Below are 27,529 nucleotides of genomic sequence, written 5' to 3'. Positions count from 1 at the left end.
GCAATAAAAAGACTTTAGCATGTTAATGATATGACCGGTAAAAGTAAAGAGCCCAGCTTTCAGTAGTCTGCGGAAATCACCAAACGTGCACATAAATAGATCTATAGAAATTTATGCTACTGTTTTATAAACTATATGGTGGGAGCTGCACAGTATATAAAATACCATGTGGTTTTGCCCCCAAAGTACAAACATACAGGGTAATTTTCAAAGGAAAATGTACATGTAGACAGGGCCAATGCAAGAGTGTTGGATGTCTTTGGCGAACCTTCAGTCATGTACTCCCCACCTTCAGCTTACTGATTGGTGGGAACTCAGTAGCACAAATTGTTACAACATTTGCTTTTGAATTGTCAAGTTTTACCCATGTTAAGTGCACTTAATGGGCTTTTGAAAATTGATGCAATAGTCTATTACATTTACATTTTCTTTTGAAAATTACCCTGATATGTTTCAGTACATGCATATATTTGTAATGCAGGAAGGCGTGCACTTTCTCTACCTATTTTATAGAATTATGCATTTATATTTTACATATCTTCTCTGCCACATATGCACATATTTAGGCTTATGCGCATGCATGCACGCATATCAATGAACTGAGCATGCGTACTTTAGTCCTGGGGGAATTCTGTGCTACTGCGGTGCGCAGAATTTGAGCAGAACTCCCCCCCTGCGCAGAAAATGGCAGAGGAGACCCCAGCATGCCGCGAACGGAGACAGAGCACACGAAGATGAAGGCCTCCCGTGTGCTGCGCTCTGCTTGCAGCAAAGATGATGGCCCCGGCACGTTGTTCACAGTGAAGATGAAGGCTCCCGTGTGCTGCAAACAGAGTGTGCTCCGCTCGTGGCGAAGATGAAAAGTGAATGTATGGGTGTGAGAAAGGAGAGGGGGAAGTGGAGGGGGTATGGGGTGAGAGAAGAGAGGGGAGGGGTGAGAGAGCAGGAGGGTGTGAGGAGAGGGGGGAGTGGAGGGGGTGTGGGGGAGGGGGGGGAGAGAAGAGAGGGGAGGGGTGAGAGCAGGAGGGTGTGAGAGAGAGCATGGGAGAAGAGAAAGTGGGGGGGGGGATGCTTGAGTGTGGGTGACAGAGCGAGGGAGCCTATATGAGGAGATTGTGAAAGAGTGTGTATGTGTGTGAGAGATTGGGAGCTCGTGTGTATAAAAAAGGGATCGTGTGTATGTGAGAGTGCTAGCCTGTGTGAAGGGATTGTGTGTGTGTGAGAGACAGAGCCTGTGTGAAGGGGTGCATGAGAGAGAGACATAGGTAGCCTGTGTGAGGATGTATGTGTGAGAGAGAAAGGGAGCTTGTGCGGGGGGTGTATGCAAGAGAGAGGGCCCTGTATGAGGGGATGTGTGTGTGCAAGAGAGAGTGAGGGAGCCTGTATATGAGTGTGTGTACTAGAGAGAGGGGAGCCTGTGTGAGGGGAAGTACTGAGAATGGGGTCAAACTCTGGGACTGGCAATAGAGTGGAAGAGGCTGAGCCTAGAGGTGGAGGGGAGAGATACTGGCAGGTAGAGGAGATGGGGCCTGAGAGGGCAAAGTGGCCAGGGGAGTAGGGAGAACGAGTGGAAGGGACATTCTTACAGTGAATTTCTAGGGAAATTCTGCTCAAAATATTTAAAATTCTGCATCTCTAAGTAATAACTTTTTTCTGTATTAATTTAAAGTGTAATTACTTAAAGACTGTCATGTAAATTGTGTTATTTTGACCAATATAAAATTTGCAGAATTTTAAGTTTTTGTGCGCAGAATTTTTAATTTTTCTGCGCAGAATTCCCCCAGGAGTAGTACTTTCTCCACCTATTTTAAAAATATAACTGTGTATTTTTCTGTGTGCAAATAAAATAGGGCTTACGTATGTTGGCTTTTACGCGTGTAAGTTGGTGCATTTTAAAACATGTGCATGAGTGAAATTACCAGCTTTACCAGTTAGACCACCAGTTCAAAGCTCATTGAGACCCTCCTTGTTCTTCAGAATGAACTCCCTTCAGTTCACCCAGACCTCCCACCCAACCACTAGTGCACAAGAAACACGTTTGTTATTACTTTTGCCAGATAATTAGCAGATGTAAGCTTACGTGAGTGCACAAATGTATGCATGTAAGTGTCTTTTAAAATATACAATTTTTCACGTAAGTGTTGGCACCGCCCTGGAACACCCCTATCCTGCCCCTTTTTTACACACATAATTGGCAAAAGCTGTGCATATGTTTGAAGTTTATAAACTATGGAATATGTATGTAGAGGTTACTTACATGCGTTATGTGCTAATTTTACGCATCTAACATTTTAAAAATTCTCCTTTCAGTGAGAAATATTCAATGTTTTTTGTTTATTTATTTATTTAAAGTCTCTTATATACCGATAGCCGTTTGCACATCGCATCGGTTCACAAAGAACAAAAAACTTTTGGGCTGCGCCCTTACATATAACCGATAACAATACAAATAACCGGGGGAGTAGGCAATGCAAATTAATAGATCAAATAAATAGAGAGAACTATAAATATAACGTACAATAACAACTATATACAAAGCATCAGTAGTCATAAAAGCAAAAGGCATAAATCGTTGGTCATAAGGCATTCCTTAGTCGTAGAGCATACTTAATCATAAACATCTGTTTACTCATGTAAAAATTTGTTTTGAATATTGCCCCATCATATATGAGTAAAAGTACGCAAGCTCTAGAGCAGAGGGTGTGCTATTTTCCTACAGAACAAAAGGGATGGAGTTAGGTTGGGGGAGTGAAATTACCACAGAGATTTCATTTTCTCTGCATGTAATGACAATGGCAATTTTATTTAATACACTGATTTTCTACAAAAATCAAAATGGTGTACATTAAAATAATAAACATCAAATTACAACTACAACTAAAAGCAAAATTAGATAAAATAAAAACAATAAAAACAAAATGCAATAAGACAATATACAATCAGATATGGTTCCCATAAAAGAGCATTAACATCAAACACCTGACCACATAACCAGGTCTTTTACCAGTATTTTGCACCTGAACATAAGAAATTACCATGCTGGGACAGACCAAGGGTCCATGAAGCCCAACATCCTGTTTTCAACAGAGGCCGAACCAGGCTACAAGAGCCTGGCCAGTACCCAAACACTAAGAAGATCCCATGCTACTGATGCCAGTAATAGCAGAGGCCATTCCCTAAGTCAACTTGATTAATAGCAGTTAATGGACTTCTCCTCCAAGAACTTATCCAAACCTTTTTTAAACACAGCTACACTAACTGCACTAACCACATCCTCTGGCAATAAATTCCAGAGCTTAATTGTGCATTGAGTGAAAAAGAATTTTCTCCGATTTGTCTTAAATGTGCTACTTGCTAACTTCATGGAATGCCCCCTAGTCCTTCTATTATCCAAAAGTGTGAATAATTGATTCACATTTACTCATTCAAGACCTCTCATGATTTTAAAGACCTCTATCATATCCCCCCTCAGCCGTCTCTTCTCCAAGCTGAACAGTCCTATTCTCTTTAGCCTTTCCTCATAGGGGAGATGTTCCATCCCCTTTATCATTTTGCTGGGCATTTTTGCAAAGGGAAACTCCGTGAGGGGTTTCCCTTTGAAAATGAGCTTTCAGTCAGACTGCAAGATACCCACAAAGTCTCATTCTTGCCTTCCCATTATCAAGAGCAAACAATTTATTTAAAAAATATTTTTTGTTATGGATATAAAAAAAATTCTGTGGAATCAGCTGTCATTGGCCACCAAAAACCACAGACAGGACTTGTTGTTTGCAATTCTCCATTAGTATAAGTCACATCAGCTGCTGAGGTTCTTCTCTGAGCAGTCAAAGAGGAGTCTGAGAGAGAGAGACAGACTCTTTATATGGCTTGCATAGCAGACAACTATTTACAATGTTCTCTTTCCCTAGCTTGATAGTATCCAGGTAGAGAGTGCATCAAGCTAGGGAGAGAGAACACTGTAGAAATCTCATCTTTGTGTGGCTTTCCTCACTCAAAAATCACGTCAAATCTTCACTGATGTGTACTGTGCTGTTCGTACGTCTCACTATGCATGTAGAACTGGCCCCAGAACCCTAGACCACCACCGAAACCTCACCTCGAGTTACTAGCTGGCCCCTCTATAGTGATATAAATAGTTGACTACTATATGTGCCACCCAGAGGATTTCTCTCTCTCTCTACTCCACTCCTCTCCCCTCTCTAAATATTATCGCAGGCATTAGAGCTCTAATGCCCGCCATAACAGCCTAACACATTTTGATGAATGACCCTGTTAGTAAGGCATGAGCTCATCACATTAGAGCCACCCAAACACCTTTTGCCGGTACTCTCTGGTCTATCTGTCTTGGTGCCTTACCGTATTTTGCCAATCAATGGAAGGATCTTTATTGGCTCCAGTGGTCAGGCCACACATTTGTTCAGATATTAGATTCCTCAGAGCTCTCCTACCGCTTTCCTCTGATTTTGTCATGTAAGCTGCTCTCACGTTTCCTTTTTTTTTTCCACTACCCCACCACCCCATCTAATTTCTTGCATATGTTTGCATTTCATTCCCTACCCAATGTGCAGAGGCCGTTAAGGAATGGGAATGAGGCTGACGATGAGGGGAGTTTCAAGCCGCAGTGATTTGTGCAAACTGCTCCCACCTGGCAGTGATGAGGAATTTTGTACTATGGTTTGACAGCAGGAATGTGCCGGAAGTGTCTGTTATCTGTTGATCATCTTCTGTCCGTCCCCCGTCCCCCCCCTGACTGTTTCAAAGAGAGAAATGTGCGGTCATTCTGTGAACAGCCCCTGCTCCTGTTACACGTCACAGGAGCGCCCTCTGGAATAAAATAAGGAGATTGTGTTTCTGAGGTGCACTGGTGTTCATTTCTGTATAGATTTGCCAACAAGCCCCATGTCATAAAGGACATGATGAACCAGTTCTCGTTATACCTCCGTTGCATCTATGCACCTATAGCCTTATCCTGCTGGGCATCTTTGGAACTGCAAGTTCATAGATGCAATGAGAGCCAAAGCAAAGCTGGCTCAGCCTGTGCAGATGGATCTGCTGGCAACCCTGTTAGGACAGGTTTGCACTTAGCCAGCGCCTTTGCTCTCAGTTGCATTCATGTGGAACCTTTTTGTATCCTGTCACGGGAACTGAGCGGGGGAACACGGAGAGAAAGCCAGAGCCCTGCTCGCTGCTTCTGTGCCAGGAGAAAGAGACGAGAAGCTTCACAATTTCTTCTTCATACTACTTTCCCGCTAATTTGAGTTAGGTGTTAAGGATTCATGGGGTTTGGAGGTCCTGTGGTCTGGATTATAATTAAGGTACCTTGGGGCAGCGTGAGCCGGGCGAGTGTGGATTGGGGCACCCAGCGGTGAGCCCCCGTTTTGGCTTCCCTTCCTGACTGCCCATTGTTTTCTTTTCTTCTGTCTCCCTGCAGATATCTGGAGCCTGGGGGTGATCCTCTACATGCTGATGTGTGGCCATCCTCCCTTCCAGGAAGCCAACGACAGTGAGACCCTCACCATGATACTGGACTGCCGCTATACTGTCCCCCCGCGCATGGCTCCAGAGTGCGCAGAGTACGTACGCGGCCCTTTCCTGCTCTTTCACTGGTTGATGGGGATGAAGTAAAGAGAAATGGAGCAATCTAATTGGTTGCTGGGGGGGGCTTCAGGGATTCTGGGGGTTCATGCAGGGAGTGGGGACAGAGCTGATGTTGGGGAGAAGTGAAGGAGACTGAACGCCTTGGCCTTTGGTGGAAAGAGGAAAGGAGAAGCATTGAAGAGATGGGGAGAGGGGGACAGAGGAGAAAGATTTTTCAGAAAGAAAGAGAGGATTTCATAGTTATGTAGTCATCCAGATTGTGCTCTTGTAATGGACTTGATTCCTGCTGTTAATGAATAAGGTGTTGATCCGAGGAGATGTTCTTTTTTTTTTTTTTTTTGATTGATGAGGACAATTTTTTCACTGGTAGACAAAAAAATGGCATCGTTTCATTTTTGTCTATTCTTGGATGACCTCTTAACAGTAGGTTGTCTGAGGTTAATTTGTGTTCATTTAGTTGTGCTGTTGGCTTTAATTTTTAATTCTTATCGCACACCACTTTGGGCACCCATGACTGGTCGGGTGGACAGGCGGTCTGTAAGCGACCTAAATAATATGCAGAGCTGTGAGAGTCAGAGGGGGAGACAGACAGACACACTTAGTCTTCATTAAGCCTCTCACACTGCCTTGTACAGGGAGAAGGATGAGGGAATACAAATAGGAGGAAAGCCACAGGCAACTGTTACTGAAGGCTCCTGGCATCATAGTCCTGGGGGGGGGGGGGGGGGGGGGGAAGGCAGGTTGGATTTGAATTGGGAGGCCAAAGGAAGCCACTGGGGCAACCAACTTTATAAGTTTTGTTAGAGTTTGTCCTTCCATAGGTTTATTACATTATTTTGCTACAGTTTGTATTTCACATAGTAGCCTATAGTCTTTGTGAGCAAAATATAACAGGTTTAAAGTACATAATACCACAGCAATAGTGAGTAGTAGTGGATCTAGTTTTTAGACATTCATGAGAAATCCTAATACATGAGCTCAAGGTGAGAGATGTGTGGAGAATTCATGGCCAGGCTCAAGCCCAGGGGGATCTTGGTTGGGTTAAATTTTGATGGAATTTTCAGATATTCATCAGGTTTGCTGGAGGAACTTGTTAAAATGTTTTCTAATGAGGAAATCCAGTTGAATCGGAAAAAGGGTCATTCCCTTGAAATTCCAGTGCTGATTTGAGGAATCTGCATCAGACTTTTCTAAACATTATTTTAAAGTTCTGACAGACAAATACATTTTCATGCAGCTTTGTCAAATTCATTTTGCATGCTTTTCAAAACATTTGTATACCCCTGCAGACTCCACTTTTTCACTGGCTGGGTGATCTTGGACAAGTCTCTTTCTCAGTTCCTTGAGCAAGTCACTTTATCTCCCTGTAACTTGGTCAGTAACTCTGTGTGATCTTGGGAGAGTCACTAGTTGGCTAGGTGCAAGTTAAATGGGGCAGAGAGGGGTAATATTAATCTATAGCATTCATAAGCTGCCTATACATTGAACCGGATTGTGAGGGTCCGGTTATGCGATCAGATAACTGGTCCCTTTATCTTTTGTCAAAATTGAATTACCCTTCTTTTGCTTGCCGACTCAGTGGCTACTCTCTCTCTCTAGAAAACCTATTTGTTCTAGGCGATTTTTAACATTCATGCGCACAGGTGTCCCTGGCAGTACAAGAATGAATTCCTAGCTGTAAATTCCTCATCGGGAATCAAACAGATGATTGACTTTTCTACCTATATAGGTGGGCACACGCATTATTTATCTATTATTTGTACCCGATTCCTGGCTATCCTGTGATCATATAAAGATTTATGTGCAAAGGAATTACACTGGATTGATCACTGTTTGATACAGTTCAGTTTAATTGTTATTCCTGTGGACCAAGTCTCTTATCAATGTATCAGAATTTGAGTCATGCTGTTTGCAGATCGAGTCACCATCAGAGGAGAGTGATGTGGAAGGGTTTGTTGACTCATTTAACTTCACATTATCCCAGGTTTATTAATCCTCAAAAGTTTGCTTTGTGGGTTCCCTGGTTTACAAAATAATATTTGGCTTTCAACAGGAAGATGCGTTGTGCCAAATGCTGCTGACATAGGTACTGTGTAAAGAGGACTGTCTTGAAGCAGAATAAAAGATTTCTTACTATGGCTAAAAAAAAATCTTTTATTACAGCCATACTCCAAGATTCCTTTAACCACCCATGAGAGCTTTTTCAAGTGGCTAAGCAATTAACCCGAAAAATCTGCCACGGGGAGACCCTTCTTGCTTGATAAACTGAGGAGTCTTGGCTGATTATTTCACCACCAAGATACTTTGGACTTGCTTTAACTCCCTTTTCATCTGACTACTACATCCTCACAAATTCCTTGTGAGAATTATTCTGAATCTCATTGATGCTCTTTTCATAAGCGAGTCTTTTCAGTGGCACTTCCGCTACAGACCAGATGAGAGCTCGATTTGAAAACCTATCTGCTGAGACAGGCTTTTCCTTCACCAGTCCAAGCTTAGCTTTGCTTATGCAGTTTGATTCCATGATCGCTTCTGCAGTAATTTTTTTTTACTTATGTTGCTTATTTGTTGTTGCAGTGTGATGGCCTGTGTGTCAAGACTACTGTTTTATGCGTATTTTAAATGTATATTTGATGATTTATGTTTTAGTTGTGATCCGCCTGAAGCATCAGTTGGTTGCATGAGGTGGAATCAAAAGTTTTTAAATAAGTAAACAAATATTTTTTTACCCATGTAATTTGTTTAATACTTAGGTGGAGACAGAGTGCCCATGTAACTTTGCACCTGCTGTTTGTATGTGTGAGGAAACAGGAGCAAACCTATGCCTGTACAATTGTATGCACTCAGTTTACTCCCAGGAATACCCCTTTTTAATGCAGCTATAAGTCAGTGCATGTTTTCAGTTGTCCTCAGGGGTTCAGTTTTCACCCCAGGGGATTTAGCCGACTTACAGGCTGATTCTGTAAGAAGCGTGGGAGAACGGGCGCCACATGTTGAGCGCCCGCTCTCCCAACGCACGCCCAGCCACCTCTCCTGGGTGCGTGATCCCGTATTTATTTGAGGGGTCATGCTAAAAGGAAGTGCTAGGGATGATTACGAAGTCCCTAGTGCCTCCTTGGCCCAGGAGAGGTGACTCTATCAGAGGATTCAGGAAACCGACGCTCAATTTTACGAGCGTCGATTTTTCGAAGCCGCTGACAGCCATCAGTTAGGAAAATGGACACCGTTAAAATTGAACATCCGTTCTCCTAACCGGACCGTCCGGCACATTTTTTTAAAATATATTTCTTGTATTACATTTTTAGTTCCTCTGATTTAATATCGCTAGGATATTAAGTCAGAGGTTGTACAGAAAAGCAGTATTTTCTGCTTTTCTGTACACTTTTTTTGGGCTGCTCAGAAATTAACGCAGGCGCATGACTGAGCGCGCTGTACAGAATCGGCACGTAACCTGGCGGTCACCGGGTTCGATCCCTTTGAAAACGGAACTCTTTGTTCCCATGTGCCTCACTTTTCTCTTCCTTTGCTTCCTTGAACCAGCTGAAAATCAGGCTTTTCTCTTTGTTTGATGTTCCCAGTTTAGAAGTGAAAAACACATTTCTCTCTTCCTGAGCTAGCCATGGTGGTGGCTGGCTCATATACTGTGCTGTGATGTCATTTGCGACATCATAGTAGGCAGGCTGATCCTGCTGCAGGTGATGTCATTTGTGCTCCTGCTGCTTATGACTCAGCCCTAAATAGCCTTGGTGGGGAAACAATGGCTGAGTCATGCATTGCACCATTTAAAAATGATGCAGGATGAGGAGCCCTTCTTCTCGTGTGTTCTTTTGCTATATTGCACAGTACACAGAGGCCAAAGTTTTCTTCTTGCACAAATGAACTGTGGAAAAAGAACTGCCTTCAAATGAGGGTTTAACTGTAGACAGAGTGGTGTGTTGGCAAGTCATTTATTGTGGATTTCTGGCCGTGTGTATGTGATGCCTGGAGGGCAAGTTCATGCCTGTTGTTTTTTTTCCCTTGTTGTAATGCCTGTCTTTCCTTCCCCATTCTCTCATCAGTTTGATCGCCCGGATGCTGCAGCGAGACCCCCTGCAACGTGCCTCCCTGGAGGAGATTGAGAGTCACCCCTGGCTCCAGGGTGTGGACCCCTCCCCGGCCAGCCGCTCCCTGCTTCCTCTGACGTCCTACAAGAGAGTCTCTGAGGAGGAGCATGAGACCATCATCCAGGCCATGACATGTGGGGGGATCGCAGACAGGGAAAGCATCCAGGAGTAAGTATTTTCCATTTACTAAAACCGTAGCACTCTATTTCCTACCCAATCTCTGCTAAACAAGGGAGACCCTGTGTGTACTAAAACTCAAGCTGTGCAGACGCCACTGTACATCCTGGAGAATACAGGATGTACAATACTGTATTGGTTAGACCAGTGGTAGAATGGAGTGTGGGGAAAAAACCCCAAAGAATTGCCCTATTAGAAAAATTGGATACTGTATTTTTGGTTTTAAAAGACAGGAAATAGAGAGTAGATTAAATGGTCAGTTTTCACAGTGGAAAAAGGTGAACAGTGCAGAGCCTCAGGGATCTGTACTTGGACCGGTGCTTTTCAATATATTTATTTATTTATAACTTTTCTATACCGAAGTTCAAATAACAGAGTTAATTATCACTCCGGTTTACATTGCAACCATAAAACAGTGACAAAGTTGTCTTACATAGAACAGGGGGAGAGAAAAACTTGGATACAGCTTAAGCATGGGGAGTAACGTGTCAAAACTGGTAAGAACTGATAAGAGTTGGCTTTTTGGGGTAACAAGGTATTCCGGGGGAGGGGGTAGGAATGAGGGATTGGAAGGGGGTTGGAAGGTGGGGGGGGGGGAGGGTAGCGGAGGGTTACCATAGATTTAATGAAACTAATATACATATATTAAATAGCTTAGGCAGCGGAAGAAAAAGTGCTTAGGCATCTGAGCTTAGGAAGAGCAGGTCCGTGGAGGATGAGGCAAGGACGAGTGTTATGGGAAGGCTTGTCTGAATAGTAGCGTCTTAAGTCTCTTCTTGAATGTAATTGGGCATTGTTCCAGCCTAAGGTCCGGTGGGAGCAGGTTCCGCTGTTTGGGGCCTGCGGTGGATCTGGAAAGGAATACGACGAGTGAGGTGATCAGATTTGTGGATGACACAAAATTATGCAGAGCAGTTAAATCACAAGCCGATTATGATGAATTGCAGGAGGACCTTCCAAGACTGGAAGACTGGGCTTCCAAATGGCAGATGACATTTAACATGGACAAATGCAAAGTGAAGCACATAGGGAAAAATAACCCTTGCTGTAGTTACACAATGTTAGGTTCTATCTTAGGAGTTACCACTCAGGAAAGAGATCTAGGCATCTTAGTGGATAACACATTGAAATCGTCAGCCTAGTGTGCTGTGGCAGTCAAAAAAACAAACAGAATGTTAGGAATTATTAGGAAGGGAATGGAAAATAATACAGAAAATGTCATAATGCCTCTGTATCGCTCCTTGGTGAGACCACACCTTGAATGCTGTGTACAATTCTGGTCGCCGCATCTCAAAAAAGATATAATTGTGATGGAGAAGGTACAAAGAAGGGCAACCAAAATGATAAGGGGAATGGAACAGCTCCCCTATGAGGAAAGGCTGAAGAAGTTAGGGCTGTTCAGTTTGGAGAGGGGGGATATGATAGAGGTCTATAGAAGTCTATAAAATCATGAAAGGACTTGAACAAGTTAATGTAAATCAGTTATTTACTCTCTCAGATAATAGAAGGACTAGGGGGCACTCCATGAAGTTAGCAAGTAGCTCATTTAAAACAAATCAAAGAAATTCTTTTTCACTCAGTGCATAATTAAGCTCTGAAATTCATTGTCAGAGGATGTGGTTACTGCAGTTAGTGTAACTGGGTTTAAAAAAGGATTGGATAAGTTCCTAGAGGAAAAAATCCATAAACTGCTTGAGATTTATTTAATGTTTGGGTACTTGCCAGGTACTTGTGGCTTGGATTGGCCACTGTTGGACACAGGATACTGGGCTTGATGGACCCTCGGTCTTACCCAGGATGGCATATTCTTATGTTCTTATGTACAGAGTTCTGCCTTGCAGAGAGTTCTGTTCTTTGTGTTTCTTGCCTGGCAGAATGGTGATTAGTCCTGGAGGTTATGCTGACTTGGGGGCCACCCGACTCATCCTGCAGCCGCACGGCACGTATCCTGTGAAGCCTGCAGGTTTTCAGGCTTTCTGTGGACCTAAACTACTTCTCCTGTTCTGGATAACATTCATTTATTGTAGCTTATTTACTCTCTCATTTTGCTGCAGTTTTTTTCATATGGAAACTTGCTGTTTCTAAGGGGGGGGGGTGTTTCCCCTTAAGGTTTTATTTTATTTTTCCCTTCAGTTTTCCACTAAAGTTAACAATCAGTCAGTACCTATAGTTTATGTCAGTGGTTCTGTAGCATATTGACTGTGTGCCTAATTCTCTTATATCTGAGTGTCTGTCCATTGATCTGTCTGTCCATCTCTCCATATTTCATGTTTTGGCTCCTCTCTTTTGATGCCCTTCTTCTGTCCGCTCTCATCATTGATCTGCTGTAGCAACCTATCAAATGAACACAAAGCATCTATGTAATCAAACTATAGAATCGATGCCTCTAGTCTGACAATCCATTTCTATTATCTGTCTTCATTGTTTCTGTAGGCAGCTTTCTGTCTCTATTATATGTCTGTCAATTGCTCTCCTGCTGGGATATATTTAAGCTATCCCATGATGTTGGAGAGAGAGAGACATTTCCCTTCCTTTTATTTTGCAGAGCACTGGAGGCCGACCAGTACAATCACATCACAGCCACCTACTTCCTGCTGGCCGAGAGGATCTTGAGAGAAAAGCAAGAGAAACAAAACCAGACCATCAATCTCGTCTACAGCTGGGCCGATCCCCTTGAAAGCAGGTACTGAAGGGCCTCCGTGTTTCATCAGGAAGTAGGGATGCACAGGGGAAAAATACAATTCTATTTTTTTTTTAATTCAGTTTCATTTTATTTGATGTTTATTTAAGTTTTTTTGTTTTTTTCTTTGTTTTTGTTTTTTTTTTTTGCAAACAAAATAAATATCAAAGGAAAATAAAAGCCCCTAGGAAACAGAATGAAAGGGGTCTGGGGTTACTCCTTGCCCTGGAATTATCTAAGACAGTTTGGGGGGATAAGAAGTCACAATGTCTCTGAGGTTCCTTGGCATCCGGCCAGCAATAATGAGACCGGGATTGAGTGTTTTTGAGAGAGCTCAAGGAGCAGTAGTAAAGGGGATGGAGCTGGGTCTCTGAGGGAGCTTAGTGAGCAGCAGAAGAGATCTCAGTCTGAGTAGCACTTGGGGACAAGAGATAAGAGATCTAGATTTGAGTGTTGGTGAGAAGTTGCTCAGGGTCTAGCAGTACAGGAGTTGGGCTTGGGTGTCTATGAATTTATGGACCAGCAATGAAGTATTGGGGATTTAGGTATCTCTGAGATCATTTGGGGACCAGAGGAACATGTTCTGGGTGGTCTGAGTGCTAGTGAGAGAGCTCAGGGTTCAGTCATAAAAGAGGCTGGGTACTTCAGCTAGCTCAGGGGCCAGAAGTAAAGGAGCTGGGGCTGAGTGTCAGTGAGAGAGCCCAGGGCTAAGAAATCTGGATTTAAAATGCTAGTGAGAGAGACAGTGATCAACGGTAAAGAGGGGTGGGAGGTGTGAAAGGTCTCTGAGATAGCTCAAGGACTAGCAGCAAAGGGGTTGGGACTCTCATCTCTGAGGTAACTCAGAGATCATCAGAAAAGGGGATAAATATTAATCCTGGGGGAATGCTGGGCTACTGGGGAGCTCAGAATTTGTGCAGAATTCCCCTCCTGGGCAGAATTTCCATTTTTTCACAGAATTTGGAGGGAGGCACAGCAGGCCTTAAGTGGAGCCTATCCCACTCATGGTGAAGATCTGGCAGGCCCGGAGTGCTGTGAGCAGAGCCCATCCCGTTCACAGTGAAGATTTGCCAGGCCTGACGAGAGAGAGCCTGTATGCAGAGGTGCATGTGTGACAGAGAGAGGGAGGCAATGTGCACGGGTGTGTGTGTGTTTGTGTGTATGTGTGAGAGAGAGGGAGTCTGTGTGAGGATGCATGGGTGTGTGTGAATGTGAGGAGACCTTGTGAAGGAATGTGTATATGAGTGAGAGAATGGGAGCTGATGTGTGTGTATGAGTGAGTGAGTGCATGTTTGTGAGAGAGGGAGCCTGTATGAAGGTAGGTGTGTCTGTGTGTGTGAGAGAGTCTGTGTGCAGGGGTGTGTGAGAGAGAGAAAAAGGTAGCTTGGGTGAGGATATGTGTGTGAAAAAGAAAGGGAGCCTGTGTGGGTGTGTTTGCAAAAGAGAGGGAGCCTATGTGGGGGTAAGTATGTGTGTAAGAGAGTGAGCCTATGTGGGGGTATGTGTGTTCGAAAGAGAGAGCCTGTGTGAGGGGACAGGTCTGTGCAAGAGAGAGATGGAGTCTGTGAGAAAGGGTGTTTATGTGTGAGAGAGGGAGCCTGTGTCAGAGGTCGGGTGAGAGTGTGAGCGGGAGTCTGTGTGAAGGGGTGTGTATGCAAGAGAGTTGGAGTCTGTATGAGAGGGAGTATGCGTGAGAGGGACAGAGGGAGCCAGTATGAGAGAGGAGAGGGCTGGGGAGTGAAGATAGAGTGGAAGGGGTGGAGGAGTTGGGGCCTGAGAAGGCAAAGTGAAAGGAGACTGGCCAGGGGAGTAGGGAAAGAGGTGAAAGAGACACTCCTACAGTGAACTTCTGGGGACATTCTGCTCAAAATATTTAAAACTCTGCATCTTTGAGTAATAACTTTTCTGTATTACATTTTACATTAATTACTCAAAGACTGTGATTTACACATTGTGTTATTTTGACCAATATACAGTATGCTGAATTTTGCAGAATTTTCAGTGTTTGTGCCTAGAATTCCCTCAGGAGTAGAGTATGGCTGTCCTTGGGATAGCTTGGGGCTAGTGGTAAGAGGCTTGGGTTTGAGTGTCCTTGGAAAAAGTGTTCAGGGATCAGCAGTAAAGATACTGCATATGGGGTTTTTCTGAGATAACTTGGGGACCAGTGTAAGAAGGCTGGGTTTAAGTGTTGGTGAGCTTTGAGAGCTTAGGTACTAACAGAAAAGGGTCTGAGGTTGGGGGTTTCTGAGAGTTATTTTTTAATTCCAGCGAGCAAACAAGCTTTTAACCGATTAAGTCCTGTGGTGTTAGTATTTTATCATTCATCCGTTTGATTTTTATTTTGATGATTGATTATTTTTATACCTTTCTTTAAATTCCAAATGATCTGTTGTTTGATGGGGTAGTCATTAAATAATGAACCTATATGGTTAGGTTCTCTGTTCTTTGTCATTTTATTCCTTTATGTTTTTAATTGTTTTATTTTATTAGATTACTTTTTTTTTTTAATTTTACTTTTTGTCATAATATTGTAAAGTAATTTTAGCCTGTATGGCCACCTTGAGCTTTTGGAAAAGGCAGAATATAAGTTATTTACAAATAAATAAATGAATGCATGTTCATTTGCTGCTTAAGGTGGAATTACTCCAATTGGTAGTCCCACTGTGCTGAATGATAACTTTATTGGGCGGGCAGGCCTGGCAGTCAGTCAACTGGTCTGATAATGCATATATGAGTATTAAACACTGCTGCACCCGAGAAAGGAAGGATGTCATCTTTGCATTAGGATTGCCAGCAAGCTCCATATCATAAGGAACGGACAAAACCACTCCCGGTTTTACCGTCTTGCATCTGTGCATTTCTAATTCCAATATCTCTAGGAAAAGCAGCCCGGCAGGTCTGCAGATTTAATGGGGGGAAAGCTGGGACTGGGGCAGCTTGTCCCTTATGACACGGGCTTGTTGGCAACCTTTACTCCAGTTATGCAAAAATCGTCCTTTGATCTGTAATTGCTATTGAAAGTCTCTTCTCTTCTCCTACTCAGATCCCCAGTGCCTGAAAGCCTTGCCGCGGGCACAAATACTGAAGTTCGTTCCACTCTTCTGGTGATGCCAGGTGAACTAGCAGCTTTCTCTGTCCTGCAGTGTGCTTCCAGGGCAGCCGCAGAAGATTCTGCAAAGAGCTCGCCGGAGGGCAGGAAGTTTGTTTCCCTGCCTCTGGTGGGCGAGGAGGATGCCCTGCCCGGTTCCCATGGCCCTGGCCAACCAACCAGAGTGCTCCTCAGGCCTTCTGTGGCGGAGGCTCCTGTTGCCAAAAGTGCCCCTGCCTTGCAGCGGATTTGTGAAGAGGAAGAGGAAGAGAATGAACAGGAAAAGGGCAAGGCCGACACAACAGGGGACTTAATTATCTCACAAAATCAAGGGCCGAGCAGAGACTTGCAGAGCGCCCGGGCTTCCCGTGACAGTGTCGTTAAGGTTCAGGATGGAGGCGCGAGGCAAGGAGCTTCTGAACACGTTGCTGAGGCAAAGTGTAATCTGGAGGCTGCAGGAGGTCAGGCCAATCAAAACAAAGTAGGGCCCAGTCACAAAGAAGCAACCAGCAAAACCTCAGACGCAGAAAGAACAAGTATCCGAAAGCCGAGTGACATCAGGGTGAGGGACACCAAAATGAGCATCGGCAAGGATGCTCTCGGCAAGCAGGTGTCCTGCGGGACTGTGGAGAAAGGAGGAGGCGGCAAGAAGTTCAGACGTTGCTGTGCAGAGGCGGAGAACGTGGTGGCGGTCCTGGAAGAATGTGAATTGGAGAACGGCTCGGGAAGAGAAGACAACAACAATACAACCAAGCTGGTAGAGAATGCTGTAGAGAAGCTTTCGAAATCGGGGAGCCACCTCCAGCACACTAAAAGCAAAGCTAGCGTCATTGACTGTGTGATGGGCCACGGTGTCCAGGGCAGGGAGGATATCCAAGGAAACTCAGCGGACGCATCAGCGCTAGAAGAGAGATCTAGAACGTCAAGAGGAACCTCAGAAACAGGAGCCTCCAAGAGGCCAAAGTACCCTGCGGACAAAATCGACAAAGGTTTTCATGAAGGTGGCATGACGGGAATTGAGAGCACTGTGGACCCTGTCATTAAGTTGGACCCTGCTAAAAATAAGAGCGGCAACCTGAAGGACAGGATCTTGCAGTTTCCTCTATGTGAGAAGGCATTAGCATTTCGGATCAAACCAAGTTCCAAGGAGAACCTTCTGTCCCTTGGGCAGTTTAACTGCTGCCATGTCATATAAATGTACAGAATAGCTATAATGCAAATGGCAAATTGTTCATGAGGGAATCCCCCCCATGTACAGTGGGCTTTGGTATAAGCTGAAGGACCTTCGGAAAAATCATACTTCTCAAACACTGTATGACGCAGTGTCCGTGGGCACACAGACCGAAACAGGGCTTGCCTGTCTTAAGCTATAATTTAATACTTCTTAACTGACTTGTTACCTCGTGCAAGTCCAGATAAGGAGATTGTAAGACGAGTGAAGTGACACAAGTAGCTCTACTAGCCCCAGAGTTGTGCCGGGTAATGCTCAGATACCATACCTGGTACCTCTGCAGAACGCATTTGGTTATTATAAAGCACCTACAAGTTTCTTATTCAATGTTTATAATATTCTAGGTGGGGCAGGAAAGGTGAAGCCGGGGTTGCCTCCCCCTCTGTGCACCGTGGAAGCACCAGATTGCCATTTCCCTGTGCTAAGCCTTCTCATGCATGTAACCATGTCAAGCATGTGCCCAGCAGCTGATCGGTTATCCATCACCCGATGTGTTCCAAGGACAGTGCCAGAATGCACTTTGTTACGGATTAAAGGAACCATGGCTTTGCTCTTGAAGTTTAATACGTCCTGTATGCCGTGCTCAGGACATCTAAATTCTGCTTCTCTTGCTTCTGCCACTGAGAATGTTCCGCAGTCATCATATCTAGGGCTTAGATTTTGGTGGTTCCTCTGACTAATCTACAAACATGATTCCTGAATGTGCACTTTGGGGTAGATTTTCAAACCCCGGGGCGCGCGTAAAATTCCGGGGTTTACGCGCGTGGCCGGGCCATACGCGCGCCGGGCCGATTTTCAAACAGCCCAGCCAAGGGCGTAAACCCCGGGACGCGTGTAAGTGCTGGGGCTTGAAAAAGGGGTGGTCCGGGGGCGGGGCTAGAGGCGCCCAGCAGCCATTTGCCGCTGTGCCAGCACGCGCAACGTGCTCCTGCTCCGAGGCAGGAGCAAAAGGTAAAATAAGAAAATTTGGGGTAGTTGGGATAGGGGGAAAGCAGGATAAGGGGAAGGGAGGTTATGCTAGGGGATTTGGAAGTTCCCTCCCAGTCCGCTCCTTAATTGGAGCGGACTGGGAGGGAACTGGGGAAGGCCCTGATGCGTCACCACGTGTATTTGCTAAAGTTGCCCTCCCCCTTGTGTGCGCCGACCCGGAATTTTATAACATGCGCACGCTGCATGTTATAAAATCGTGCACTCATGTGTGCGCACCAGGTAGCGTGCGCACATGGACGCGTGCGCATAAGTTTTGAAAATCTGCCCCAATAAGCACATGTATCACTGGGGCATGTAACAATGAGAACATTTTATTTATAAACACCCAGTGTCATGGGGTTATAACTCTGCAATAACAAGTTTCCTCTCGGCCAGTGGTTCCCAGTTCTGCTCACTATGGCCTCCAAACAGGACAGGTGTTGAGGGTAATTAATGTACATTAACCTGGTTCTTTTACACCAAGTGTGTGACACTATATCTCATGCATATTCGGGCCAGATCTCCCGAAAACCAGACCATGAAGACTGGCATTGAGAATCAATGCTCAGGGCTGAAGCAGAAAAGTGCTGGGAAGCTATCTCCATCCACTGGTTAGATTTCTCTCTTCCCCTTTCTTTTTTCTATATGCATATTTATTGCAGTGTGTATATCCGGAATACCAAGCTTAGAAGGAGCACTTCCCCAGTTGATGCCATGGGCATCAGTTCCTCTGGGGCAGGGCCCAATAGCTGCCATGTGGGGATTGGAGTTTGATTGCCAGACACAGTTTCTGCTTCATGGGCCAGAGATTTTGCAATGGCAGAGTTCATGGGGAAGGCGCCTCCTGGCACAACGGTGACACCTAACATCCAGGCCCGGGGTGCACGTGTGATGGGCTCTGTAGGAGGCCGAGGTGTGTGATTCCTGGCTGAGGATTGTAATTGCAGTGGTGGGGCTGGCTAGGAATGGGGCTGGGTTGAAAAATGGAAAAATAGTCTGGATGTGAATCGAAGGAGTGGCATGTTGGTTAGAACAATGGGCTGAGTACCGGGGGAGCCAGGATTCGTATTCCACTTCTCCCAACAGTCAGTCTTTGTGATCTTGGGCAAGTCACTTTATTTCCTGTTGCCTCAGGTAAGCTCTTTGGGCAGGGACTTATCATACCCACATACTTATCATTATTGTACAGTGCTGCACATAGCCAGAAGCTCTATAATAACAAGTATTATTAATGAAGGCTCTTGGTGCCATAGTCTAGCAGAGGCCAGTTACAATTACACTAGAAGGCCAAAGGAGGAGGAAATTTTGTGCCAGAAAGCTTAAAAAAAAATTTAATTCCTTATGTTACCCACATATAGTACAGGTGCAGAATGTATTATTCACATGTTCAGTATTTCTTTAGTACATAATGCAATTTGCATTTCATTTTCACCTCATGCTAAGAGGATTTTAATCAGAAAAGTAAGCAGATAATGCCTGGAAACCTCATAGAAGCTAAACACAGGTCTTCTTTACAAAGCATTTATTATCACAGAAAATTTGCTGTAAGACCGGTGATTTGTCTTGTAGCCCCTTTTTATGTACAGGACCCTTGAGTGCTGTGATGACCCAGGGCTTGATCTAAAGCTTTTGGGATGTTTTATGTAGTGAGGGATAGGGGGCGGGCATGTGCGGTCACCTCCAGAGATGATCCTGACTAGATGGGGCAAGGCCTGCATGGGATTCTATCTCCTGAGGCTCTGTATAAAGAGTGCACGGAGGGAGGTTCATAGAAGTCATATAGGGGCTAATTATCTTAGATGCAACTGGATTGAATCATGTCTATCAGCAAGAGTCATTACTGCATACTTTCCTGATCCATAATCAGCATTATGGATCTATATAAGAGAGGCTCAAATCCAGGCCTTCATGTTTAAGTTTGAGATGAAAGATCCATTTGAAATGGAACCCTTTCCCATTTGGATGATAAAACCCATTCTTCTTTTATTCCATCTTCTCATCAAAATGAGTTTTCTTGGGGACGGCTGGTGGCTTGGTGGCAAGTGCTGTACATTGTCATGCTGAGGAGCTGGGGCTCTATCTTCTGTTCCTCAAACCGGCCAGGGTTGGGGAAGCTGCAGAGGCAGTGTTCATAGGCAATGAAGGTGAGGAGTGGATGTAGAGGGAGTCCCAACCAACACTTAAGGGTGACACCTTGTGGCCAGACTTAAGGTCCACATTGGCTGAGTTCCAAAGGACACTTCAGTTGTTGTGGCCCCTGGCCAAGGACTGTTGCAAAAGCTGAGAAGAGGATATAAAAATAATGCTGAGCTGGCAAACCAAAGGCGCAGGATGAAATTGCTGGGACATAAAGAGGGATTCTTCCAGCAGAATGACTATATATGTCATATAGGGTGGCTAGGCAGTGAATATATATGCATAGTTCTCAAGAGTTGTTATAGAGCATCATTCTTGCTCTTTATATACCACAGGTTAATAGACTTTGTGCACAGTATCTGTTATTGTGTAATAATTTTACTATATGCAAGCTTGGTCAAGAAAATCTTAAGACAGTGTACTGAGGCATGTGGTTCTTTCAGCCCCTTCTGTATGATAATGCATGGTGGCACCTGTTAACCTATGATTTCACATTTGTAGGTGCTTTATAAACTTTTAAAAAAAAGTTGTCTGACCATGAGGAAAGAGTTTCCATTATTTCTCACGATGGAATGGTCCAATTGTCATTCCATTCCACGTAGCTGCACTAAGTTACACACCTAGTGAAAGGGGTGTGTCACATAACTTGAGTGACCTGACTGAATGAATGACTCCCGGTGTCATGGCAACTAAATTAGAAACATGCAATCCACTTGGCTAAATGTTGGTCCATGTTCTAATAATCGCTCAAACCAAAAATATGACTCTTCCTTCGTTGGCTTGTAATAGCAATAAAATTATATCAGGTGTTAGCATAGGTTGTAAATTGCTTTGATATGAGAGGTTGTTTGCATGGCCTTAGGTCTGTGATGTGCCAAGTCCATTCTGAGATACTGTATAAGTCATGGAAATGTTCCCATTGCTGAGATGTCAGTCATACTGTAAATGTGAGCTCAGGGAGATATGATATGCTTTTGTATATTACTGCAGTGTCCCTTTGAAGGAATGACAGCTTTATTATACTGATATATGATTGCTTATCTGGATAGATAGTATCGTCCTATGCATCTGGTCTTCTGAAAGTTATCAGGGACAGGAGCCTCCATTTTAGGTTTTATAACTTCAAGTGACTTATATAGAGTAGGATGAGAGACCAGAGAGACCAACCTTATATTCAACCTTATTCAGCTGTCCCTCTAGTTGTCTAGCAGTCCTGCAATGGTGATCCAGAGCAAGGTGAAAGAAACACTGTTGCAACTAAATTGTCTCTAGTCCAACACCTAAAATGATCTCTCTCTGAATCGGCACCTTCCTATTCCAGCTCAATGAGAATGCGACCCAAGAAGGCTATAGTGCCCTGTGTTTCCATCTACAGCTACTTAAGAACCTAAGATGTGCCAGGTTGTGTCAGACCAAAGGTCCATCAGACCCTGTCTCTGACAGTTGCCAGTCCAGATCCCTAGGAAGTACCCGACAGATCCCAATGAGTAGTTCCATTCCATTTTGCTCACTCGCAGGGATAAGTAGTGGCTTTCCCAAGTTTTTGTCCTCCTCTGTACTTTCTCTAGTCTTTCAAAATCTTTCAAATGCAGGGTCTGAAATTTTGTTCTGTGGGCTATGGAACTGTACTTCACACTCCAGTTGTTATAGTTCCTCTTCTATAATACAAAGTTCTTGTAGTCCTAGTGGCTGTATTGTGGATTATTTGTAGACTGTGATATATTTTTATTAGGTCAATATAAGAATAATCATTGAGCTTATAGGCTTATAAGAACATAAGAAATGCCATACTAGGTGAGACCAAACCCAACATACAGTCTCTGACAGTGGCCAATGCAAGTCACAAGCAGGCAGCAGGATCCCAAAGAATAGATCCAATCCTCCTTGCTCATAACCAGGGTTAAGCAGTGGCTTTCCCAGGTCTGGATGGCTAATAAAAGTTTATTGACTTTTCCTCCAGGAACTTGTCTAAACCCTTTTTGAACCCAGCTACGCAGCTTTCACCACATCCTCTGGCAACAAATTCCATAGTTTAGCTGTGCGCTGAGTAAAAATAATTTCTGTGATTTGTTTTAAATGTGCTATTAGCTTCCTGGAATGTCCCCTAGTCCCAGCCCTATTTGAAAAGGTAAATAGCCATGCCCTGTATACCCATTCCACCCCGCTCATGATTTTGCAAACTTCTTTCACATCTTCTCTCAACTGTCTCTTCCTTAGACTGAAGAGCCCTAACCTGTTTAGCCTCACCTCATGGGGGATCCTTTCCATCCCTCTCGTCATCTTGGTCACCCTTCTCTGTACTTTTTTCTAGTTCCATTATATCTTTTTTGAGATGAGCGACCAGAGTTGCACCATAATACTCAAGGTGCAGTTGCACCATGGATTGATACGGAGGCATTATGATACTCTCTGTTTTATTTTCTCTTCCTTTCCTTATAATAGCTAACATTCCATTTGCTTTTGTGACTGCCACCACACACTGTGCTGAGGATTTCAAAGTATTGTTCACAATGATTCCGAGATCCTTTTCCTGGGTAATGATGCCAAATATGGAGCCCAGCATCATGTGCCTATAGTTTACATTTTTCTTCCCTATGTGCATCACCTTGCACTTGTCCACATTAAATTTCATCTGCATTTGGATACCCAATCCCCCAGTCTCATGAGGCCCTCTTGCAGTTCCTTGTAATTGGCTAGTGATCGGACAACTTTGAACGATTTTGTGTCATCTGCAGATTTGAGCACCGTGCTCATAACTCTCTTTTCTAGATCATTTAGAAATATCTAAAAGGCACCGGTCCCAGTACAGGCTCCTTCTGCAGATGTGGCTGCATGGCTGAAAAGGAAGCACATGCATAATTAGGGAATGTTATGGGGCAAGAATTCCCACAGTTGAAGTGTTCAAGAGGTGTCAAGCGAAGCCCAGATGAGCATCAATTAGTATCAGTTAGCAGACATGTTGGCACAGGAGGTGTCAGAAATACTGCAAGCAAGCTGTTAGAGTAACACCTCATCAGAACGTTGAGCAGAAAATGTAAAATCAAGTATAATGAGCTATGAATCCCGTGGCCTGATTTTGTATTTCCATGTTCTTTGTTGTATGCTTTTTAAATTTGCTTTTAAGGGTCAATGTAAATATCTCCTATTTGGGAGAAACATTGCCCCATAGGAGTTGGATATTTTATTGATAAGGATTCATCCTGGGTGGCGTGCATATATGTTTGTAAGTCTTCCATTTCTTCTTATTGCAGGACCAGAGCTGCAGACATATATGCACATAAACTACTGTCCCCACAGCATACCAAAATGTACTGAAGTACACAGATCATTCACCTGCACTTACAGTACTATAAGAAATGTCCCAACAAATAGTATGTGGGTCGCACCAAACAAGCCCTCCGGACTAGGATGAAGCACCCATGATGCACTCTATCTGACCCAAACACGTCTCTGGGACAGTATTTCTCTCAGCTAGGATCCTCAGTCTCTCATTTTCCTGTATTTGTTCCTTAAAGGTAACATTAAAACCATGCACGTAAATATATTGATCTGCAAGATAAAAAAAGATCCGAATCAAGACATTGGATTCTTGGCTCATTATAGTCGCTTTTAACAACCACTTGCATTCCTGCTAAGCTGCTACATAGGAATGTTAATGCTACTTGATGTTAATCCAGTTTCTATTTTAAGCCTCCTGAATACACTTACTGGGGGGAAGTCTCCTACCAAAACAGTTTTGAGAAATAAATGCTTTCTAGGAAAGAAAAAAAAATACTTTTAGCCTTGCTTTCACATCTGAAGAAGGGACCTACATAGTTTCAAAAGCTCATCTGCTAAATCATCTGTTGACTTTTTTTTAATGTTGGTCCAATAAAAAGTATTGCAGTCTACAAAGAACCCAGTCCTACTTCTGCTAAAGAAAGCAGCACTCTCACCCATCCAGCTACCTGTGGCTCTGCGTGACTGACCAGCAGGAAAGTCATGCATGACCATTCTCCTTGCTCCCCAGCCTTGCACTCCCCTTGGTGTCTCTTTTATGACAGCCACTGAACCTTGACCACCATTCTGACTTCTGCACCGTACACCATGCCGGTCCTTCTCCATTCTGTTGCTTCCTAATGATTCCCCTGATCCACTATTGCTAACAATTTCTGATATGTGCCAATCATGCCTCCATCTTCCAGGTGGTAGATAATGCCCACCAGTGCAGCACAGGCTGACAGTGCAATGTAAATGCACAGAGCATTGCATTTTGTTGTCTATGGACCAAGGTGAGCATTTGGCTTGCTAACTGGAATCTTTTTTTTGTTGTTGTTGCATTGAACTACATAATATTTTGAGATCAAGGGAAACCTAACAGATTTTTAAAAGAATATTAACATGAATGAACACTGTAGTTACTTGCTGGGTAGACTGGATGGACCATTTGGGTCTTTAATCTGCCGTCATTTACTATGTTACTTGTCATATGAGACTGTAATATTGGAAATATCTGTTTAAAAAAAAGATAGTAGTATTAGTGGGAGCTTAGCTTTTGATATTGCTGCAGGTATGAAATTCATTTGGTGACATTACTGCTGTCACATATGCAGAGCGGCATGCCTGCAGTGGCAGCCTACGTCCAGTTCCAACTGTTACTGTATCATCAGAATCCATTACAAGCACCACTTTAAAAAGTACAAAGGACTGATGTTATTTTTTAACACATTACCAAATCTACAGCTTCCCATGATAAGTAATTACAAGATTTACAGAATAATTATTTACCAAAAATATAGGTACTGCCGTGCTCCCCTTACCCATTAGTGTTCAGATTCTAACCTCCAGCACTTTCCAGATCTTTGCTTTGGAGTCTCCACAAAGTTGCATTTTTTTTTTTGATTAATACAAAATCTTGACCTATAAAGAGTCTATTGGAATAGTACATTTGCCATACTAACAGTTCACTTTGTATAACTTGATGACTCAGCCTTGGGATACAGGTCATTTTTGCAACAAAACTAGATGAAGAAGGGGATCGGCACAGGAATACAGGGCCTTTCACCTCTAGGACTAGATGGCTCAGGGAATCGGCGCTTGTACATTTGTTTGGATACTTTCCTGCATGTGTGACCAATTATAGCTAATCGGATTGCTCAGTTCATGTCTTGCATTCTACACCTCGATGGATGACCCAAAATTAAAAAATCATTGCCTGCTTTGAGTTCCATTCCTCCAGGGCTAGAGAGCCTGGGATACCAAACCTATCGGTTAAATGTAAGCTGCAATCCAATAGTATGTACTGTACATAATATACCTTATGCTATTCCCAGATATACCCCATTAGCAATATGCCTATTTATTTATTACTGTAGCTCTTTTTCTTGCTGGCAAGAAATGAACAGTGACACGAGTTGTACCTTGATTCTGGGTGCTGTACACTGACGGATTGAGGAGAACCCAAATAAAGAATGATCTTGGTTTCATCCTTTTTGTACATTGTTTATTTTCTTCCATCACTAGGCAGGACAGTGGCTGGTTCAGCTTTGAGAGGCATGGAAGCACAACAGCCTTGCAGTCACGTACTTTGGCAAAAATGGCCTGAAAAAAAATAAATCATGATTTGCTACTGTAAACCCCACCCACAACCCATGAAGTCACCATTGGGTGGGGTTTATTAGATTGCAGTCTGACATCAGATTGAAGACAGGTGACCACCTCATAAGGGGCACGCTGAGCCGGTCCTGCTTTTCCCACATGCCATTATGGATTTTATAGTTTCAATTTATCTAACAAAAGCCCTAGGTGCAACGGCATAAAATCAAGATGGAGCCGACCTGTCCTTTACCTATCTGATCATCTTAATTTAAAAAAAGGTACGATGGCAGACTGTGCTATATTCCCTCAGCTTTGTCAGGATTTTTAAAATTCAGTCTTGGATTGTGATCTAAAGAGTAATTGGATAATGGATAGGATATACATTAATGACTCTTTGTCCCCTTTCTGCTCGTTACATTTTTTTGTTATGTTACAAAGTATTCTGGGAGTTTCTCCATGTGCCACTCTTTCAACTAGGAGCTGGAAAATCGGAACTGGATCACATGTTCTTGATGACTTAGAGCAAGGTGGTTTCGCTACCCAGAGTGATTGTCTTGCTGGTGTGCCAGTAGGAGCTGTCTGCCTCCCGCCAAGGGCCTACACATCACCTTTATGGTGTCAAAAAGCTTAAATTTCTGCTAAAACAATCCTGTCTGTATATAACCATGCTTCAGCAGGAGGTAGGTCCACGCAGTAAAGTTTGGGCACTTAAATGATGATGGTAGGGCTAGCCCTGATCCCTTCTGCTTCCTTTTCTAGCCTTCAGCAGCTGGAGGCCTGATGTACTTGTGAGTTCCTCCAGAAAGTATACACCATATAGGTACAGATCACTGTTAAACAAGATTACCGCATGTCTGCAGGGAGTGGCTGTTTTTTTTTTACATTTTCTGCTTGCAGGGCTTTGCAGATCCAATTTCTTAAGAAACAAAGAACTATAAGTCCATGCATGCAACAGATGGAAACGTGGACTAACTCAGTCTTTCCTTCTAGCTATGGTGCTGAATGCCAGCCCTAGCATTAAAGGAGCTTCTAGTTAGCAACACACTGATGGACAGTTTAAGTTCCAAAGCAAGATTCATAATTTGTTGTGCTACGAAGAATTAAGTCGAACTCAAAATTTTATCTGAGATTGGTGGACCCTTGGCTGACTTGGTTTTTCCATCACTGTCCTACATTTTCCCATTGGCCAAGACAGCTCTATAGCAGTTGCTCCTAAACCTGTCCTCATCACTCCGTAGCTAGGTTTTCTGGACATCCACAACGAATATGCATTCATTGGAAACTTAATATATGCAAATTTATCTTGTGCATATTTATTATTGATATCTTGGAAATGCAATTGGTGTGGAGTCAAGAAGTCAGATTTGGGAACCACCGCTATACTTGACTGACACAGAATGGGGAGGGAAGCTTCAGCTATGGCAGGTAAATGCACACACATGCACACACAAGCACACACACACACACCAAAACTGGACATATCTTGAGACTGGCACCTTCTGAGAGATGCCATCAGGTTGTAGAGAAAGCATGCATGCACTTTTATTCCTGTTTTCCAAGCATGTAACAGGGTGAAAGCAGAACTGGATCAGCCCATTGACATGGAACCATGTGGCAATTTTAAACTGTAATTGTGAAGAAACTCCCACAACTTTCCTGTTGACAGTATTCAAGAGGGGAATCATTTCCTGAGAGCATCGTACAGTCCTTATATATGATTACACCATTATAACTGTGGGGAATCCCTTCTGTAACTGCTTAGAGTTTGTATTAGATGCGCAGCACTAGCAGACATAAAACCTAGAGCTACCGAATGGCTTTTGGCCAGTCTTTTTTTTTTTTTTTTTTAATTTTTTTAAATTTTACATTCCAGAGCATTGTGGTATCTGCAGTCCTTGCTTCCATCATTTAAAATCAGTGCCATAATAATGTATCTGGATAGAGTTGTCAGAAATCTAGGACTGCCCAAA

The 27,529-nt window shown here is 43.6% G+C and overlaps 2 protein-coding genes across 3 annotated transcripts in view; one reads left to right on the top strand and one right to left on the bottom strand.

Moving 5' to 3' along the window:
• The window catches only part of LOC115095338 (SNF-related serine/threonine-protein kinase-like), a 90,428-nt gene extending 72,724 nt beyond the window's left edge, over positions 1-17,704 (top strand). For both annotated transcript variants that reach the window (XM_029608868.1, XM_029608870.1), the window contains exons 3-6: positions 5,432-5,573; positions 9,657-9,869; positions 12,424-12,561; positions 15,602-17,704. In XM_029608868.1, the coding sequence (XP_029464728.1) occupies positions 5,432-5,573; positions 9,657-9,869; positions 12,424-12,561; positions 15,602-16,841 (1,733 nt within the window). In that variant the 3' untranslated portion in view covers positions 16,842-17,704. The remainder of the gene's footprint in view (positions 1-5,431; positions 5,574-9,656; positions 9,870-12,423; positions 12,562-15,601) is intronic.
• A 6,128-nt stretch (positions 17,705-23,832) lies between these two features.
• The window catches only part of LOC115095337 (anoctamin-10-like), a 79,587-nt gene continuing 75,890 nt past the window's right edge, over positions 23,833-27,529 (bottom strand). Inside the window, exon 13 of the mRNA XM_029608866.1 lies at positions 23,833-25,562. Coding sequence (XP_029464726.1) covers positions 25,317-25,562 — 246 coding nt within the window. The 3' untranslated portion in view covers positions 23,833-25,316. The remainder of the gene's footprint in view (positions 25,563-27,529) is intronic.

This window comes from Rhinatrema bivittatum, chromosome 7, assembly GCF_901001135.1.
Source record: "Rhinatrema bivittatum chromosome 7, aRhiBiv1.1, whole genome shotgun sequence".
NCBI classification, from domain to species: Eukaryota; Metazoa; Chordata; class Amphibia; order Gymnophiona; family Rhinatrematidae; genus Rhinatrema; species Rhinatrema bivittatum.
Note: the sequence above shows the minus strand (reverse complement) of the source record. Positions and strands in the feature narration are given on the sequence as shown.